Source organism: Pan troglodytes, chromosome 18, assembly GCF_028858775.2.
Source record: "Pan troglodytes isolate AG18354 chromosome 18, NHGRI_mPanTro3-v2.0_pri, whole genome shotgun sequence".
Lineage (NCBI taxonomy): Eukaryota > Metazoa > Chordata > Mammalia > Primates > Hominidae > Pan > Pan troglodytes.
Window position 1 is genome coordinate 5,812,782 of NC_072416.2, and position 17,033 is coordinate 5,829,814.

The 17,033-nt window shown below is 56.2% G+C and overlaps 1 protein-coding gene and 4 non-coding genes across 5 annotated transcripts; 4 read left to right on the forward strand and 1 right to left on the reverse strand.

The window, feature by feature from the left end:
* Positions 1–119: 119 nt before the first annotated feature.
* On the forward strand, positions 120–6,254 carry CASP16 (caspase 16). The gene is made up of 11 exons (XM_523278.8): positions 120–356; positions 438–578; positions 707–902; positions 998–1,086; positions 1,923–2,033; positions 2,172–2,339; positions 3,526–3,748; positions 4,071–4,187; positions 4,591–4,665; positions 5,203–5,306; positions 5,962–6,254. The coding sequence occupies exons 1-11, from the start codon at positions 282–284 to the stop codon at positions 6,073–6,075; spliced, it is 1,413 nt and encodes a 470-aa protein (XP_523278.4). The 5' UTR covers positions 120–281; the 3' UTR covers positions 6,076–6,254.
* A 678-nt stretch (positions 6,255–6,932) lies between these two features.
* TRNAR-CCG (transfer RNA arginine (anticodon CCG)) lies at positions 6,933–7,005 on the forward strand. Its single transcript has one exon. It is a non-coding gene; the product is annotated as a tRNA-Arg (tRNA).
* Positions 7,006–9,154: 2,149 nt separating this feature from the next.
* Positions 9,155–9,227, forward strand: TRNAR-CCU (transfer RNA arginine (anticodon CCU)). The gene has a single exon. It is a non-coding gene; the product is annotated as a tRNA-Arg (tRNA).
* A 4,377-nt stretch (positions 9,228–13,604) lies between these two features.
* TRNAK-CUU (transfer RNA lysine (anticodon CUU)) lies at positions 13,605–13,677 on the reverse strand. Its single transcript has one exon. It is a non-coding gene; the product is annotated as a tRNA-Lys (tRNA).
* Positions 13,678–15,121: 1,444 nt separating this feature from the next.
* On the forward strand, positions 15,122–15,193 carry TRNAP-UGG (transfer RNA proline (anticodon UGG)). The gene has a single exon. It is a non-coding gene; the product is annotated as a tRNA-Pro (tRNA).
* The last annotated feature ends 1,840 nt before the right edge of the window (positions 15,194–17,033 follow it).

The window sequence follows — 17,033 nt, forward strand, 5'->3', positions numbered from 1 at the left end:
GCCAGGAGCTAAGAATAGGATTGAGCACAGGTTCCTGGCTCAGGTAGGGGCATGTCAGTGCCAGCAAAGAAGTCACCTAAGCCAGTTACAGGAGCCCAGGCTGGGAGAGTGGGGCCAGGACCCAGGGTTCCAGGGAGGGGGCAGAGTCCAGCTCAGCTCATAAGCAGAGCTGATAGCACTCGTTAGGGTAGAGGGCAAGGGTTAGGACCCAGGGCACTGAGAGCCCAGGGCCAGGAGGTGAGCTCCGAGCTTGGTGCTTGGAGGAAGCCCCGTCTGGCCCTATGGCCTTCCTGGTGGCTGGGACCCTGCGGCTGGCCATGCAGATGGCAGACACTCGAGACAGCCTGGGGAGAAAGGTAGCAGGAGGCACCGCCTAGCCCAGCTGCTCCTGCTGAGCCCCAGCCCAGCCCAGCCCAGCTCTGGCCTTGCTTCCCCAGGGGAAGTATGACGTCCAGGGTCCAAGGGCAGCCCTGATGCTCAGCAGCCCTGGGGTGGCGGCCGCTGTAGTCACTGCCCTGGAGGACGTGTTCCAGGCCCTGGGCTTTGAGAGCTGCGCGAGGAGGGAGGTCCCGGTCCAGGTGAGCCTCTGCCTCTTACATCCACCCTCAGGCCCAGCACCGACCCCTTCCCCACTCTCCCCTGACCCAGAATCTCCTCCCCACCCAAAACCTCCCCGGACTCAGGTCGGTCTCACTCTTGCCCCTAGGGCTTCCTCGAGGAACTGGCTTGGTTCCAGGAGCAGCTGGATGCCCACGGGCGCCCTGTGGGGTGTGCCTTAGTGGCCTTGGTGGCCCCCAGAGGGCAGCTGAGGCAGCCACAGCAGCTGGTCCGGGAGCTGAGCGGCTGCCGGGCCCTGCGGGGCTGCCCCAAAGTCTTCCTGCTGCTCTCAAGTGGCCCTGGGTGTGAGTGAGCTGGGTCAGGATCCAGGAGCTGGGCAGGGACCCAGGGGCAGAGCCTCGGGCCTCACTGCAGGCCAACATGCTGCTTCTCCACCCAGCCTCCCTGGAGCCCGGAGCCTTCCTTGCTGGCCTGAGAGAGCTGTGTGGCCGCTCTCCTCACTGGTCCCTGGTGCAGCTGCTGACGGAGGTGGGGACGCTGGAGGGGGAGGCCCAGGGAAGCGGGGCTGGTCCTGCTGTCTCTGCTGGTTCTGCTGTGCCCCCCTAAGCCAGTTACAGTTAGATTCATTCACTTGTATCCTCCCTCCGATTCATTCTACAAACCTCCTTTATTGTCTACAGAAGTGGTCTCAGCCCCTCACCCTCAACTCGGGACCCCTGACAACCCACTCAGGATCCCCGACACTCGACTCCTCCCAACTCCATGCCTTGGCCCAAGCGGTTCCCTCTGCCTGCTATGCCTTCCTGTTGTCCCGGGAGCCCTGCACAGTCCTCTGCAGGCTGCCAGCGATGCCCTTCCTTGCATCCACGCTTGCACTTCAGGCTGCCCCTTTCTACACCAAGCAGTGGCTGTCCGCCCTGTTAGATCGCAGGACCCTGGAGGCTGGGACTGGGAATGCTTCAAGTCTGGTCTCCAAGGCTGAAGGTCTCACTGTGTAGTTGGGTGGCCCCTGGGCAGCCCTGGGGATGAGGGGGCCCCAGCTCTCCTCCACAGATCGCCCAGCAGGGTAGTGCCCACCCCGTGAGTCTTCCTGACAGGCCCAGCCCCGCTCTAGGGAACATCCCCACTTCTCTGCGCACTGATCCCGGGGCAGGGGTTAATGGTGTGGCCACTGTCCACTCGAGGCCATCCATGCCCAGGGAAGTCCATAACCTTGAGCCTGAACTGGAGCCTGGGCCTTGCTTGAGGCCATCCTGCCTGTCTGTCCTTTGCTGGCCTCCTCCTGTCTGCATTCTGGCAGGTGACCCTGAAGAGACTACAGAAGCCACAAGCCTGGCTGAGTCTTTTCTCGGCCCCATCCCCAGCTCTTCCGCAGGATGGCTGAAGAGTCCGCAGGGGGCACCTGCTGCCCCGTCCTTAGGAGCTCCTTGAGGGGGGCACTGTGCCTGGGAGGCGTGGAGCCCTGGAGGCCTGAGGTGAGGGGGGCAGGGCAGGGGTCCAATCACATGGCCACAGTTTCCAGTGGGACAGAAGCTTAGGGGGACCCAGGCCGGGGAGGCCAGGAGCTGGAGTCCTCTCAGGCCACTTTAGATGTGTCTTAACCCTCTCTGCAGCCGGCCCCCGGTCCCAGCACACAGTATGACCTGTCCAAGGCCAGGGCTGCCCTCCTCCTGGCTGTGATCCAAGGCCGGCCTGGGGCCCAGCATGACGTGGAGGCGCTGGGGGGCCTGTGCCGGGCCCTGGGCTTTGAGACCACCGTGAGAACGGACCCTACAGCTCAGGTGAGGGGAAGCCGAGAACTTCCGCTGGTGCTCTGAAGGAAGACCACCCCTCCCTAGAAACCTGGGGCCTCTCTCCTGGGCCTCTCTCCATCACCGGCAGGAAGTGCACCACAAGTCTAGCCTCTGTGCTCCCTGTTGCCTGCATCTGGTCCGTCACTTCCCTGCCTCTGGAAGCCTGGTCTCCAGGGTCCCCGAGGCCTCCCTCACTGGCTGGTTCTCTGGCCCCCCGCCCCCTCCCCAGCTCAAAGCTTTAGCTCCAAGTCTTGGTTTCCCTCTTGGCTCCCAGCAGCCCACTCCGCTCTCCTCACACCTCTCAACTTCTTGGTGCGGCTTCCCCACGAGGGCAGGAGGAGAACTGGCTCCAGGAAGCTGGGTCTCTACGTCACCTCTAAAGAGGCCATGCCAAGGCCTTGCAGGAGGGAGTTAGAAAAGGGCTTCTGGCCGGGCGCAGTGGCTCACGCCTGTAATCCCAAAACTTTAGGAGGCTGAGACGGGTGGATCACTTGAGATTAGGAGTTTGAGACCAGCCTGACTACCACGGTGAAACCTCGTCTCTACTATAAAGACAAAATTAGTAGGGCATGGTGGTGCGTGCCTGTAATCCCAGCTACTTGGGAGGCTGAGGCAGGAGAATGGCTTGAACCCAGGAGGCCGAGGTTGCAGTGAGCTGAGATCGGGCCACTGCACTCCAGCCTGGGCGACAGAGCAAGACTCCGTCTCAAAAAACAAAAACAGGCCGGGCACAGTGGCTCACGCCTGTAATCCCAGCACTTTGGGAGGCCGAGGCAAGCGGATCACGACGTCAGGAGATCGAGACCATTCTGGCTAACACAGCGAAACCTCATCTCTACTAAAAATACAAAAAATTAGCCGGGTGTGGTGGCATATGCCTGTATTCCCAGCTACTCAGGAGGCTGAGGCAGGAGAATCGCGTGAACCCAGGAGGCAGAGATAGCAGTGAGCCGAGATCGCGCCACTGCACTCCAGCCTGGGTGACAGAGCAAGACTCCTTCTCAAAAAAAAAAAAAAAAAAAAAAAGAGGGCTTCCTCCCTGGACCTGTGAGTGGCAGGCGGTGGGAGGCCAGGTGGGGCAGGGTCTGGGAAACCTTGTCAGCCTCACAGAGGGCAGCCAGTGGCTGGGGAGGTGGTGGCTTTGGCCCAGGCCTCAACATTGTTCCCACCCCAGGCTTTCCAGGAGCAGCTGGCCCAGTTCCGGGAGCAACTGGACACCTGCAGGGGCCCTGTGAGCTGTGCCCTTGTGGCCCTGATGGCCCATGGGGGACCACGGGGTCAGCTGCTGGGGGCTGACGGGCAAGAGGTGCAGCCCGAGGCACTCATGCAGGAGCTGAGCCGCTGCCAGGTGCTGCAGGGCCGCCCCAAGATCTTCCTGTTGCAGGCCTGCCGTGGGGGTGAGCGGCCCGGCCTCCTACTGCCCTCACTTTCCTCGGCCAAGCTTCAGCCCCCGGGACTCACGGTCTACCTTCTCCAGGGAGCCCGGGTACCCGCCCTTCCCTGCCCCCTCTCCTGTCCTATCCTAGAGGTCAAGTCCACGACCTTGAACCCTTAACTCTCAACACCTGTCATTCAGCGCTCTGAATGTCTCCAGTCTGGCAAGCCTGCCCTGGAGCTCTGGAGTTGGGTTCTCACCTTGACCCCACATTCACACTAGACCCCTGAGCACCCCCAGGTATCCCCGGAGTGAGACTATCTGCCTCTCCCCACCCTCTTCAGGAAACAGGGATGCTGGTGTGGGGCCCACAGCTCTCCCCTGGTACTGGAGCTGGCTGCGGGCACCTCCATCTGTCCCCTCCCATGCAGACGTCCTGCAGATCTACGCTGAGGCCCAAGGTGGGTTCTGCCTTCCTTCCAGGGCCTGGGCTTGGGCAGGGCTGGTTGTGGGGACTGTCCAGAGAGCATCTCCAGGGCTCTAAGCTGGGGTATGGCTGCCACCTGCATCCTCTGTTTGCCAAGACAATGGGAAGAAAAAAATCTTCCTAAACCGCAAGGGCCTTTGGGAAGTGGGAGCTTCTTCCCCTGTTGGAGCCTGGCAAGAACGCTGGAGTCGGCAAGGTCAAATAGCTTTTCTGAGGTCACAGCTGGTAAGTGGCTGGGCCGAGCTTTGAACTTCCGTCTGTCATTCCTGCCCTGCACTCTTTCCACCTCCCTGGGCTGCCCTTAAGCCACAGATGGGGAGCTCCCGGGGCTGATGGAGTTCCACGATGTTGATCACTGGAATTGATTCCTCTTGCAGGCAGCTCCTGCAGGGGCACCCCTCCAGGGAGCTCTGACCAAGCAGACATACTGACGGTCTACTCAGCCGCAGAGGGTAAGGAGATGGGTCATCGGGAGCCTGTGGTTACACAGGGCCCAGCTTCCTGGCCTAAGATCTGGAGTAGCCTTAGGGGCAGCTAGGGCTTAGGGTTGGGGCACAGAGATGCCAGCCCAGCTGTGGTCCAGCCATGTTCCCTACATGGGTTATGATGTGTAGTAACAGCAGTGATGGTGAGTGCTGTGAGGCGCAGCTGTGCCAACCACTGTGTGTGCAGGTTTCCTCTAGGCTGTGAGTTCCACGAGGCCAGGGTAGATCTGCCTGCCCCAAGGCCCTGCTCAGTGTCTGGCACATAGTAGGTGCACAGTAAATGTTTGTTCAGTAGTGAATCTCTCCATAGGCTCACCTCTGCAAATACCTAGCAACAACTTGTTCCAGATGCAAGAAGTCCCTGCTCCCTGCCCTGTTCTCTTGCCTGATTCCTGGGTCCTGCCTCCTTGTACCCCACCTTCCACCAACAATAGGACCCCTGGGATTGGAAGGCAGAGGGTTGGGGCCTTGGTCTGATGCTCTGGCCCTTATCCCCTGACCTAGGCTATGTGGCCTATCGCGATGACAAGGGCTCAGACTTTATCCAGACACTGGTGGAGGTCCTCAGAGCCAGCCCCGGGAGAGACCTTCTGGAGCTGCTGACTGAGGTGTGTTGGGGGGTTCCAGGGTGACAAGTGGCAAGGAGCTGGGTTTGCCCTTCTCCCCAGCCCTGGTATTCTGATCACCTCCTATGAACTCCATTGGCAAAGGAGGGATCCTCTGCCCTCAATACTACAAGATAACCAAACGCAGGATGGCCGACGCTGCACAGATGCCATCCACTGCAGTTCTTAGTCACACGTACTGCAGTCGGGTGGGGAGGAGGACACTGCATGCCATGCGGGGCCACCTGGGCTTGTGCTCAGAGCAGGGTGAACCTGCAGGGCCAGTGGGAAGCTGGCTTTGTAGTGACAAGAGTGTGAGATGCCCCCTGGTTCCCACGGGCAGATGTGGTTGGTTGGTTTGAATATTTCCAAGGCCTGTCAGGGGGCTGAAGTCCATTAGGGTGACGACCAGGTGGGGTGCAGCTGGTCTGCTGAGAGGGGACCTACGGGGTGGGAGCCTGTCCTGCTGGGTGGGGACATGTCTGGCCAGAGCAGAGGAATTCACCGTTAGGCCTCTGGAGCTCTGCGAGCCTCAAAGATGTCCAGGCAGTCCTTGAAATTTTAGGCCTTGCAATGTACCAAGCCAGGGGCTCTCCCCTGGGGCAGGCTGAGCCCCGGAGGGCTGTAGCCCCGGGCACAGGCTGGGTGTGGTTCTCAGGTCAACAGGCGGATGTGTGAGCAGGAGGTGCTGGGCCCCGACTGCGATGAACTCCGCAAGGCCTGCCTGGAGATCCGCAGCTCGCTCCGGCGCCGGCTCTGCCTCCAGGCCTGAGGGTGCGGCGGCCACGGGGGCGCTGCTGAGACGGTGGCCAGATCCCAGCGCCATTCTTGCCTCCATCCACCCCCCATCCCCCCGGTTTCCTCATCTGAGAGCAAGGCGTGGCAGCGTGGGGGTGGCCGTGCAATAAATATCTGCCGTGAACAGTGCCTGTTCTCAAGGACGTGTGAAATAAGTGAGATAATGTGTGTAAAGCGCCTGGCACTGCATATGGACGCAATAGTGTCCAGGGGAACCGAGTTGGGGCCTGTGCCCAGGTTCCGGGACTTAGGAACCCAACATGGGCTGGACTGGGCTGGGCTGGGTTGGCAGTTCGGTTATGGGAGCGTCCAGGGGGAGAGGGGTCCCAGGAAGAGGACGCATATCCCTCTCCCAGACATGTCCCTGTGTACGCGCGCCCCACCTCCACCCCGCGCTGGGCCATAGAAACTCAGGAGACACGGCCTCCGCTTTCCAGGCGGCCAGAATAAAGTCTGGGGCCAAAAGCCTCTGAAACACACCTTTGCAGGTTCACCGTGATGGAGCAAGCACAGGGGCTGGGGAAGCAGCTTGCAGCCCCTGACCCAAAGCGGCGGGAGGCACATGGGGGAAAGCGCTCCCAAACGGCGTCTCGGAGGGGCCTGCTGCGGGGAGGGTGGGGTAGGGCGGGCTCGCCAGGGCTCGAACTCACAGTCCCGGGCCCGCGGCGGCGGTTTCCACCCAGCAGCCTCAGCGGCCCGGCGCGGTGGCCCAGCTCGGAGTCCCGCCCACCGGGAGCCTCGGAAGGACCGGCCTCCCCTCACTCTAAGCATGCGCGTTAAAGCCACAGCATAGGCTATAGAAAGCTTTATGAGAATAGCTGGGAACCGTACGGCCGCGTGGCCTAATGGATAAGGCGTCTGATTCCGGATCAGAAGATTGAGGGTTCGAGTCCCTTCGTGGTCGTTGCTATGTTAACGTTTTCTTCCAGCTCCACTTAAAAAAATTTCTTCACCTGGGACTGCACCCTGGGCGACTACGACACTCGAACTGAGTGCGCCGGTCGCTCGCCCCTTACCCCCGTAGGAACACTCGGACCTCGCCCTGCGCCTCCAGTCGCGAAGCTAAGGACCCAGGGCCAGAATAGCAGCGAGGGCGACTCAGAGAACGCCGGCAGGGCCCTGGCGGACTGCGGAGCTTGAAGCCAGAGAACGCGGGTCCTGGGATCTGGTAGGGGATTGACTTCACAAATTAAAGTTCAGGTGATGGAAACCGTGACAGACGCGGGGCTGGGATTGCTTGCTGTGAGGAGTTGCCCCAAGGGATCAAAGGACACCTGTAGTTTTTTTTTTTTTTTTTTTTTTTTGAGACGGAGTTTCGCTCTTGTTGCCTAGGCTGGAGTGCAATGGCTTGATCTCCGCTCACTGCAACCTCCGCCTCCCGGGTTCAAACGATTCTCCTGCCTCAGCCTTCCGAGTAGCTGGGATTACAGGCATGCGCCACCAGGCCCGGCTAATTTTTGTATTTTTAGTAGGGTGGGGGGGTGGGCGGGGGTGGTTTCTCCATGTTGGCCCGTCTGGTCTCGAACTCCCGACCTCAGGTGATCGTCCAGCCTCTGTCTCCCAAAGTGCTGGGATTACAGGCGTGAGCCACCGCGCCCGGCGACATGTGTAGTTTAATTGATTATTGTGATGAAAAACTTTGTATCAACTGATCATGGGGTAACAAAGTAAAAAAGAAAACGATTATAGTGGTGATGAGCCGGGCGCGGTGGCTCACGCCTCTAATCCCAGCACTTTGGGAGGTCGAGGCGGGCGAATCATGAGGTCAGGAGTTCCAGACCAGCCTGACTCACATGGTAAAACCCCGTTTCTACTAAAAATACAAAAATTAGCGGGACGTGGTGGCGCGCGCCTGTACTCCCAGCTACTCAGGAGGCTGAGGCAGGAGAATCGCTTGAACCCGGGAGGCCAGAGGTTGCAGTGAGCCAAGATCGCGCCACTGCACTCCAGCCTGGGCGACAGAGCGAGACTCCGTCTCAAAATAGAAAATAAATAAAATAAAATAAAATAAAATTCAAAGAGTATCTCCAGGATTGAGTTAATATTTCACCGAGGGAAAAAAAAAATGTCTACCAGCGGAACCCGAGTTTAGTCCGGGTGCCGAGCAGCGCCTCTTGGGGTATCCTTCCACGGGGTGGGGTATCCTTCCACGGGGTGAAGGCTGCGGAGAGTCGCAGCTGCAGGCATGGCCTCCGGTCGGCGGACGCTGGTGACCTGGCGTCGTGCAGGGTGTCACTTTCTCCTTTAATTTTTTTTGATGTTTCAGTGGTTTACGAAGGTATTTGTTTTTGGTAGAGACGGGGCGCTCACTATTTTGCCTATGATGGTCTCGAACTCCTGGACTGAAGCTTTTACTAGGTATTAAAGGAAAAGAACGTTATTAAAATACAGATTTTTTAAAAAAGGAAAATAACACACATGTTGGGGCAGGAAAGTAAACACCCAACGTGGCGATCCTGAGATTAACACCTAGCCAGCTGGGGATGTAGAGGGCGGATTTTGGAGGGTCATTATTAAGAGGCTTCCGACCACTGGGCGGCACCCTTGGTCTAACGGACAATGCGGGGGAGGAGGACGCAGACCGACACTTCCAGAAGCGGCGGGCTCGGGATGAGGAGCCAGTTGCTGAGCTGGCATCGCGTGCCCCTTGCCATACACTCTACCCATCGCAAGTGCATCATTCGCTACTAATTACCCCTAGACTTGGGTTGTCTCCTGAGTGGAGACGACGGCTTGTGAGGGAGTTGATCCAGGCACCTCTCGCACCCTCAGCGAAGATCATACCCCTAGACCAAAGAGCCGAGCCAAAAATCTGACGTTCGATGTCTTTCAGGTCCCTCTGCACGTGCGCCGTCTCTTTGGGGTCCCGAGGATGCTCAGGAGCGGACGAGATCTGAACCGAAGCTTGGATTGCCGTGGAGGGGCGGGAGAAATGCCAGGGTAGGACGGGCAGGCTGTGCAGGAACCACCGCGGAGTGATGGAGAGACTGGTCTAAGACAAGCGACAGCGTTTGAGAGACTGGTCTAAGACAAGCGACAGCGTTTTGCTATCCGCCCCGGTGGCCTAATGGATAAGACATTGGCCTCCTAAGCCAGGGATTGTGGGTTCGAGTCCCACCCGGGGTAAAGAAAGGCCGAATTTTAGTGTTCCTTAGCGGGCAAAAGACTCAGAATTCGGTATACTCCAGGGGAGGTGCGGAGTTCCGGTAAAGGTTACCAGAAAGGCTGTAAATCAGAAACCTCTACCTGTTTTCAAGGAAGACGAGCACAATCTCAGGTTACAGAAAAAAGGAGCTGAATCTTTTATAGGATGTTAAGTACCATCCATTTAACTTGATAGAAAGGAATGATTGTTTATTTTTCCAGGTTTGTTAATTCTATTATGGTTACAAATATTTTTTAAATCCTTTTTTTTATAAACACAATTATTTACAGATTAAATTACAGGACAACTGGTTTGTTTTAAAAATCATAAAACTGAGGCCAGGCGCGGTGGCTTAAGCTTGTAATCCCAGCCTGTAATCTCCGTTTCAAAAAAAAAAAAAAAGAAATCATAAGCTGGATGGAGGTATAGATGAAACTACTTATCCATGAGTAGATAATGGGGGACATGAGGGGACATTGCACTATTTTCTCTCTTTTAATACATATTTGAAATAGTCCATAGTATTCTTTTTTTAAATCCATTCAATATATGATGCCATCTTCAAGGTAAAAATTTCCCGAACTACAGGACATGGTGTAAAGTAAAATCAGAAGCCGCTCTGATGGGGACCACTGCTTGAGTTTTGTCATAAACATGTATAAAAACATGGTTGGCTTTTGCCTTTAAAACCCATAATTGGCCCGGGCGCAGTGGCTCCCGCCTGTAATCCCAGCACTTTGGGAGGCCGAGGCGGGCGGATCACGATCACGCACCAGCCTGACCAACATGGTGAAACCCCGTCTCTACTAAAAATAGAAAAATTAGCCGGGCGTGGGGGCACGCGCCTGTAATCCCAGCTCCTCCGGAGACTGAGGCAGGAGAATCACTTGAACCCGGGAGGTGGAGGTTGCAGTGAGCGGAGATCGCGCCACTGCACTCCAGCCTGGGTGACAGAGACTCCGTCTCAAAATAAAAAAATAAATAAATAAAACCCATAATTGGGACTCTTCTGTTTTTCCAGCTCTGGCCTGGCTTCTCCCAGTTCCCCAAACATCCTGGACCCCATCATCTCCACTGAAATCAGGGACCTCACCTCAATGGCATTACCTTCCTCACCTCAATGGGGTTACCTTCCTCACCTCAACGGCATTACCTTCCTCAACTCAATGGGGTTACCTTCCTCACCTCAATGGCATTACCTTCCACACCTCAATGGGGTTACCTTCCTCACCTCAATGGCATTACCTTCCACACCTCAATGGGGTTACCTTCCTCACCTCAATGGGGTTACCTTCCACATCTCAATGGCATTACCTTCCTCACCTCAATGGCATTACCTTCCTCACCTCAATGGCGTTACCTTCCACACCTCAATGGGGTTACCTTCCACACCTCAGTGGCGTTACCTTCCACACCTCAATGGCATTACCTTCCACCATCATAGGCCACCTGTAGAGAATGGCCACCACAGAGCTAGTTAAGGAAGCTGATGCTTCAGTGATGGATTTTTTCGGGAGGCCTTGTGAAAGGGAGTGTCCTGGCCTGGTGCGGTAGCTCACACCTGTAATCCCAGCACTTTGGGAGGCCGAGGCAGGCGGATCACGAGGTCAGGAGTTCTAGAGCAGCCAGGCCAATATGGTGACACCCCATCTCTACTAAAAATACAAAAATTAGCCGGGTGTGGTGGCGCTCGCCTGTAGTCCCGGCTACTTGGGAGGCTGAGGCAGAAGAATCGCTTGAACCCGGGAGGCAGAGGTTGCAGTGAGCCGAGATCATGCCACTGCACTCCAGCCTGGGCGACAGAGTAAGACTCCGTCTCAAAAAAAAAGACAAAAGAGAAAAAGAAGAAAGAAAGAAAGGGAGTGTCCTCTGGTCTTCTCAGTGGTATGCACATCATGCGTGAAAGATGCACTCCAACATTGCTTGGTGTCTTTAGGTTTCTTTCTCTACAGTTTGCCTGAGACGTTCTGGCAGCCCAGTCTCATTAAACATAGGCCACCACTGAGTTCAATTTTCAGCCAACCAACCAAGAAACCTGGTAGGGCCATGGTCAGCTGCATGAGATAACATATTAACTATAGGCTCTTTGGGATATGCACCCAGATGGATAAATTCACCAGATACAAAATCATATCCCATCCTCCTTATGATGGCTTAAAGTAGCCAAACTTGTTTTGTTTCTGTTTTGTTTTGTCATGTAGGCTGTTTTCTCCAAGGTCAACCTTTGCAGTTCAAGATTCTCAATTTTGAGTCCAATCTGATGTCACCACTTCTTCCTAATCAATGCTGTATCTTTCACACCAAAGATTTCCTAAGGCTGTGAATTCAATTTACATTGCCATTCTGCAACATGCCTAGTTAAATGACATGGTTGATTTTTAGCAATATCAGCCTTGTGGCTTTAAGGTTATTGTATGGTTGCCATAAATTGTCCCTGCGTCTCTGAACTTGACTTAGTCTAAAAGTTTAGAGACCTGATCTTGTCATCTTCTTTCTGTAAGCAAACCAGGGCCTTCAGAAGACTTCTTTCCATGCCATGAACTAATGAAAGTCCGTGTGGTCACCTGTGCTGCAACAATCAGGCACAGCAGCCACTGGTCACCCAGGGCACTTGCTTCAGTCTGCAACTCCTCATAATCAACCAGGTCACGCATTGCCTGATCACGATGCTGTTGTATACTGTGAATTATGTCATCTCACGTTCCATTGGTAAGGACCTCAGCACTGCATTGAAGCCAAAATTTGTTACCAAACCAATGTCCAGGTAGCAGTCAGGAAATCATCAGCTCTGTTTTTTTTTTTTTGTTTTTGTTTTTGTTTTTTTGTTTTTTTGAGACAGGGTCTCACTCAGTCACCCAGGCTGGAGTGCAGTGGTGTGATCACTGCTCACTGCAGCCTCGACCTCCCAGGTTCAAGTGATCCTCCCCAATCAGCCTCCTGAGTAGCTTGTACTGCAGGCACATGCTACTTATTTTTTATAGAGACGGGGTCTTGCTATGTTGCCCAGGCTGGTCTCAAACTCCTGGGCTCAAGCAATACTCCCACCTTGGCCTCCCAAAGTGCTGTTCTTATAGGCATGAGCCACCACACCTCCCATTAGCTATTTTCACAGAATATTTAATATGACAGTTATTAGAGAGGTATAAATACTTGTTTTGGTTTTTGGAGATAGGGTCTCACTGTGTTGCCCAGGCTGCAGTGGCACGATCATGGGTCACTGCACCCGCAAATTCCTGGGCTCAAGTGATGTTCCTGCCTTGGCCTCCCTAAATGCTGGGATTACAGGCCTGAGCCATGGTACCTAGCCTAGAACCAGATTATAAGGGTGAGATTCTAAATTTGACTCCCCTGCTGGCTGGCTGGCTGGCTGGCTGGCTGGCTGGCTGGCAATGAGGACCACGTCCCTGATGGTAGGTGAGAGTCCCTGGTGTGCTGTAGCGTGCAATTATAAGAATTTTTGCCAGTGTTAAACTGGGGTGAAATAGAAGGAGAATTCCTCTTAAGGCAAATATTATGCAGAGAGGGTCCCAAATGCTCTGTTTACTGAATATGGAACGTGTATGCAAATTTTATACATACGTAATTTTTCTTTCTTTTTTTTTTTTCCTTTTTTTTGAGACGTAGTCTCGCTCTGTTGCCCAGGCTGGAGTGCAGTGGCACGATCTCGGCTCACTGCAAGCTCTGCCTTCCGGGTTCACGCTATTCTCCTGTCTCAGCCTCCCTAGTAGCTGGGACTACAGGCGCCCACCACCATGCCCGGCTAATTTTTTCTCTTTTTTAGTAGAGACGGGGTTTCACCATGTTAGCCAGGATGGTCTCGATCTCTTGACCTCGTGATCCGCCTGCCTCGGCCTCCCAAAGTGCTGGGATTACAGGCGTGAGCCACCGCGCCTGGCCAATTTCTTTTTATTATTATTTTGAGACGGAGTCTTACTGTGTTGTCCAGGCTGGAGTGCACTGGCACAGTCTCGGCTTACTGTAACCTCTACCTCCCGGGTTCAAGTGATTCTCCTGCCTCAGTCTCTGGAATAGCTGGGACTACAGGCGCACGCCACCAAGCCTGGCGAAAATTTGTGTTTTTTTTAAGGGCTGGGGGTTTCACCATGTTGCCTAGGCTGGTCTCAAACTCCTGGTGTCAAAGTGAGAGGATTACAGGCATGAACCACGACGCTCGGCCTCTTTTTTTTATGAAACAAGACAAAGGGAATCCTGATATATCCTTAAGCCAGTTGGTTGGTGGAGCGTTTTGCGTTTGCCTGACCAACAATCCCGATTTGCAAAGTATACGGAGTCACTTCCACGTTTTCTTACTTTACTTTCTTCCAAGTTGCAAGTCTAATCCGTCCGACAAAATCTCACGCCCAACGTGGGGCTCGAACCCACGACCCTGAGATTAAGAGTCTCATGCTCTACCGACTGAGCTAGCCGGGCGGCTACGAAAAAAGTGGTTTCCCACACGTCTGTTGGAGTGCTCCAGAACTTCCCTCTTCTATATAAAATTGGTGGGGATGAGTCCTGGATCCGAGACATGAGACATGCTACATCCTGAGCGCTAGAGCCCTAAGCTCGGCGCGGACCGAGGACGCCGCCAGGCCCGTGTGGTCTGCCGTCCTTCGCGGGTGTGTGTCATATCCGCCGACCCTCGTGGGGGTGTATCCTGTCTGCCGACCCTCGTGGGCGTGTGTCCCGTCTGCGGTCCCTTGTGGGGGTGTGTCCTGTCTGCCGACCCTCGTGGGGGTGTGTCCTGTCTGCCGTCCCTCGCGGGTGTGTGTCCTGTCTGCCGTCCCTCGCGGGTGTGTGTCCTGTCCGCCGTCCCTCGCGGGTGTGTGTCCTCTCTGCTGTCCCTCGAGGGTGTGTGTTTCCTGTCTGCCGCCCCTTGCGGTGTGTGTCCCCTGTCTGCCGTCCCTCGTGGGTGTGTGCGGCACCTACAGCTCCCGGGAGCGGGAACGTCGGGGACAAGAGCTGAAGGGACGAAGGACACTGGAGATGGCCAGGGGGAAACTCGGCGTGACTCTCTCTTAGGGTTGTGTGAGGGTTTTCAAACCCTCGTCCCTGTTTAGGGCCGGCAGCGAGGCCTCACCACAGGGACAAGCCCGATAGACCTTTCTCCTCCTTAGGCTCCCAGTAAAATGCTGGGTCCCTTGCCAGTGGAAAACGGAAGAAAAGTTTGGAGCGTTTCTGGAGCCGCCCGTTTGGGAAGAAATGAACTCTGACCCCAGCTCCGGCCCGTGTATCGGAGGTCCCAGGGCTGCGAGGGTCGCCTGGGCAGAGCTCAGGCCAAGAAGGAGCTCGGCTGAGGACAGGAGCCCGGGGTCTGTGTGGGAGACGGGATCCCTTCCTAGGATGCCCGGGCTGGCCTGCTGGGAGGCGGCGGGGTCTCCTCCTCAGGGTCCTGCACTCGGGTTTCACATTGGGTGAAACTTCTGGGCTGGGGCTCAGCACGCGAGACCGCTGCCTCACGCGGGCCACACAGACCACCTCCCCGCGGGCCGCAGCCCCTGGTCACCGGCCCTCCTCTCGGTGCTGGGGCCGCCTGGAGCCGCTGGGAGCCGAGTGGCCCTCGGGGAGGCGGCGCCGCGGTGCCCAGGGTGCGGGGTCCGCCTCTGTGCGCCTGAGGGCGGGGGTCGTACAGGAGCTCTTCCCGGGGCTGGTCCCCGAGGCGCTGCACCTCCTACCAGCTTCCTGTGATCGAAACCGAAACCTCCACCTGCGCAACCCTCCCAGATGGGCTTGAGGTGGGGGTGTGGCCGGGACCCGGGCGGGGAGGGGTAGGGGTGGAGTGAAGGCGGGGACTGGAGCGGTGCGCGTGGAGGGGGAGAGTGGAACCGCGGGTGTGGACCTCCAAGTATAGACGTCAGAGAACGCTTGTCGTCTTGGCTCGTTGGTCTAGGGGTATGATTCTCGCTTTGGGTGCGAGAGGTCCCGGGTTCAAATCCCGGACGAGCCCGCTTTTTTTTTTTTTTTTCCGAACACCATCATTTTCTCGCGGTGAAGATTGAGGAGCTTCACGGAGTCTCGGCCGCAGGGAACTTGGTCTCTCCGTGGCAGCTGCAGGCGCCGGGGCCGATCCGACTTCCCGCTTCCGTCCGGCTTGCGGCCCCTCGCCTTGCCCGGCTACAGACAGGACTCGCCTGCGCCTCCTGACTGGAGCCTTCCACCTGGGAGTTCTGAGTGCGCCTAAGGCCTGGCGCCGAGGCAGTGGACCCCAGATCCGGGACCCGAAAGGAGGGCAATAGCCTCCACCGCCGCGTCTGCCTCTGCAGACGTGGCCCTAGATCCCGGGTGGCCATGGAACTTGGTCTGGGCGTGTAGTTTTCCTTTGAGTGGGTCGGTTCTAAGTTTAAATTTCCGACGAGCCCAGGGTTTCGAACTTCCTTCCTTTTTCCTTCGTTTCTCTTTCTTTTCTTTCCCTTTCTTTCTCTTTCTTTCTTTCTTTCTTTCTTTATTTATTTCTTTCTTTCTTTCTTTCCTTCTTTCTTTCTCTCTCTCTCTCTTTCTTTCTTTCTTTCTTTTTCTCTTTTATTTTCCTTTTTCTTCTTTTTTTGTTTTTTGTTTTTTTTTGACAGTGTCTCCTTCTGTTGCCCAGGCTGGAGTGCTGGAGTGCAGTGGTGCGATCTCGGCTCACTGCAACCTCAACCTCCCAAACTCAAGGGATCCTCCCACCTCCACCTCCCAAGTAGCTGGGACTACAGGTGCTCACCACCACGCCAGGCTAATTGTGTGTGTGTGTGTGTGTGTGTGTGTGTGTGTGTGTGTGTGTAAAACCGAGGTCTCGCTGTGTTCTGGAGGCTGGTCTCCAACTTGCACTCAAGCAATCTTCCTACCTCGGCCTCCCCTCACAAAGTGCTGCAATTACAGGCCAGAACCACCGTGCTCAGCTGGTTCCTTTTCCTTCCAGGTCCTGAGGTCGCAGCGGCGCGTCCCTCCGGTACATGGCGGGGAAGAGGTGCGGTTCCGGGAGCCTGCGACGCCTCTGGGGAGTCCAAGCCCGGCTCCTAGCCCTTTGCCCGAGGACGGAGGAGGACCTGGGGGGCTTCCCCTAGCTGATGGTCTCAGTTCTCCAGGGGCGGCGGAGAGAGCAGGAAGCCCCAAAACCCGAGCTGGGTTTCCTGCTTGGAGTCGCAGGGTGTGGCAATGTTGAAGTTCGCCGTGCCCCTGCTCCCTATGAGAATTAGAATCCGGTCCAGGACAAGCATCGGGAAAAGGGGACAGTTTGTGACCGAGGAAACTAGGACTGATCCAGAACAGCGAAGGCAGAGACGCGCTGGGCTCATGAAGCGCGACAAAGGCCCCGACCCCTCTTCCGCTTGGCTCGTTGGTCTAGGGTTGTGGTTCTCGCTTAGGGACCACAGGGACAAGCCCGGGAGACCCAAGAGGTCCCGGGTTCAAATCCCGGACGAGCCCACACTTTAAGAACCCAGCAGGGGCTGGGCGCGATCGCTCACGCCTGTAATCCCAGCACTTTGGGAGGCCGAAGCAGTGGATCACTTGAGGTCAGGAGTTCAAGACCAACCTGGGCAACACGGTGAAACCCCGTCTCTCTACTAAAAATACAAAAATTAGCTGGGCATGGTGGTGCATGCCTGTACTCCCAGCTACTCAGGAGGCTGAGGCAGGGGAATCGCTTGAACCTGGGAGGCGAAGGTTGCAGTGAGCCGAGATTGTGCCACTGCGCTCCAGCCTGGGCGACAGAGCGAGACTCTGTCTCAAAAAAAAAAAAAAAAGAACCCCGCAGTTTGGGAGGCCGAGGCGGGCGGATCACGAGGTCAGGAGATTGAGACCATCCT

Coding starts and splice junctions, on each gene's coding strand:
- CASP16 (XM_523278.8), top strand. CDS start 282: ATGGCCTTCCTGGTGGCTGGGACCCTGCGGCTGGCCATGCAGATGGCA. Junction 1,087..1,922: donor TGGTGCAGCTGCTGACGGAG/GTGGGGACGCTG, acceptor CCCCATCCCCAG/CTCTTCCGCAGGATGGCTGA. Junction 5,307..5,961: donor TTCTGGAGCTGCTGACTGAG/GTGTGTTGGGGG, acceptor TGTGGTTCTCAG/GTCAACAGGCGGATGTGTGA.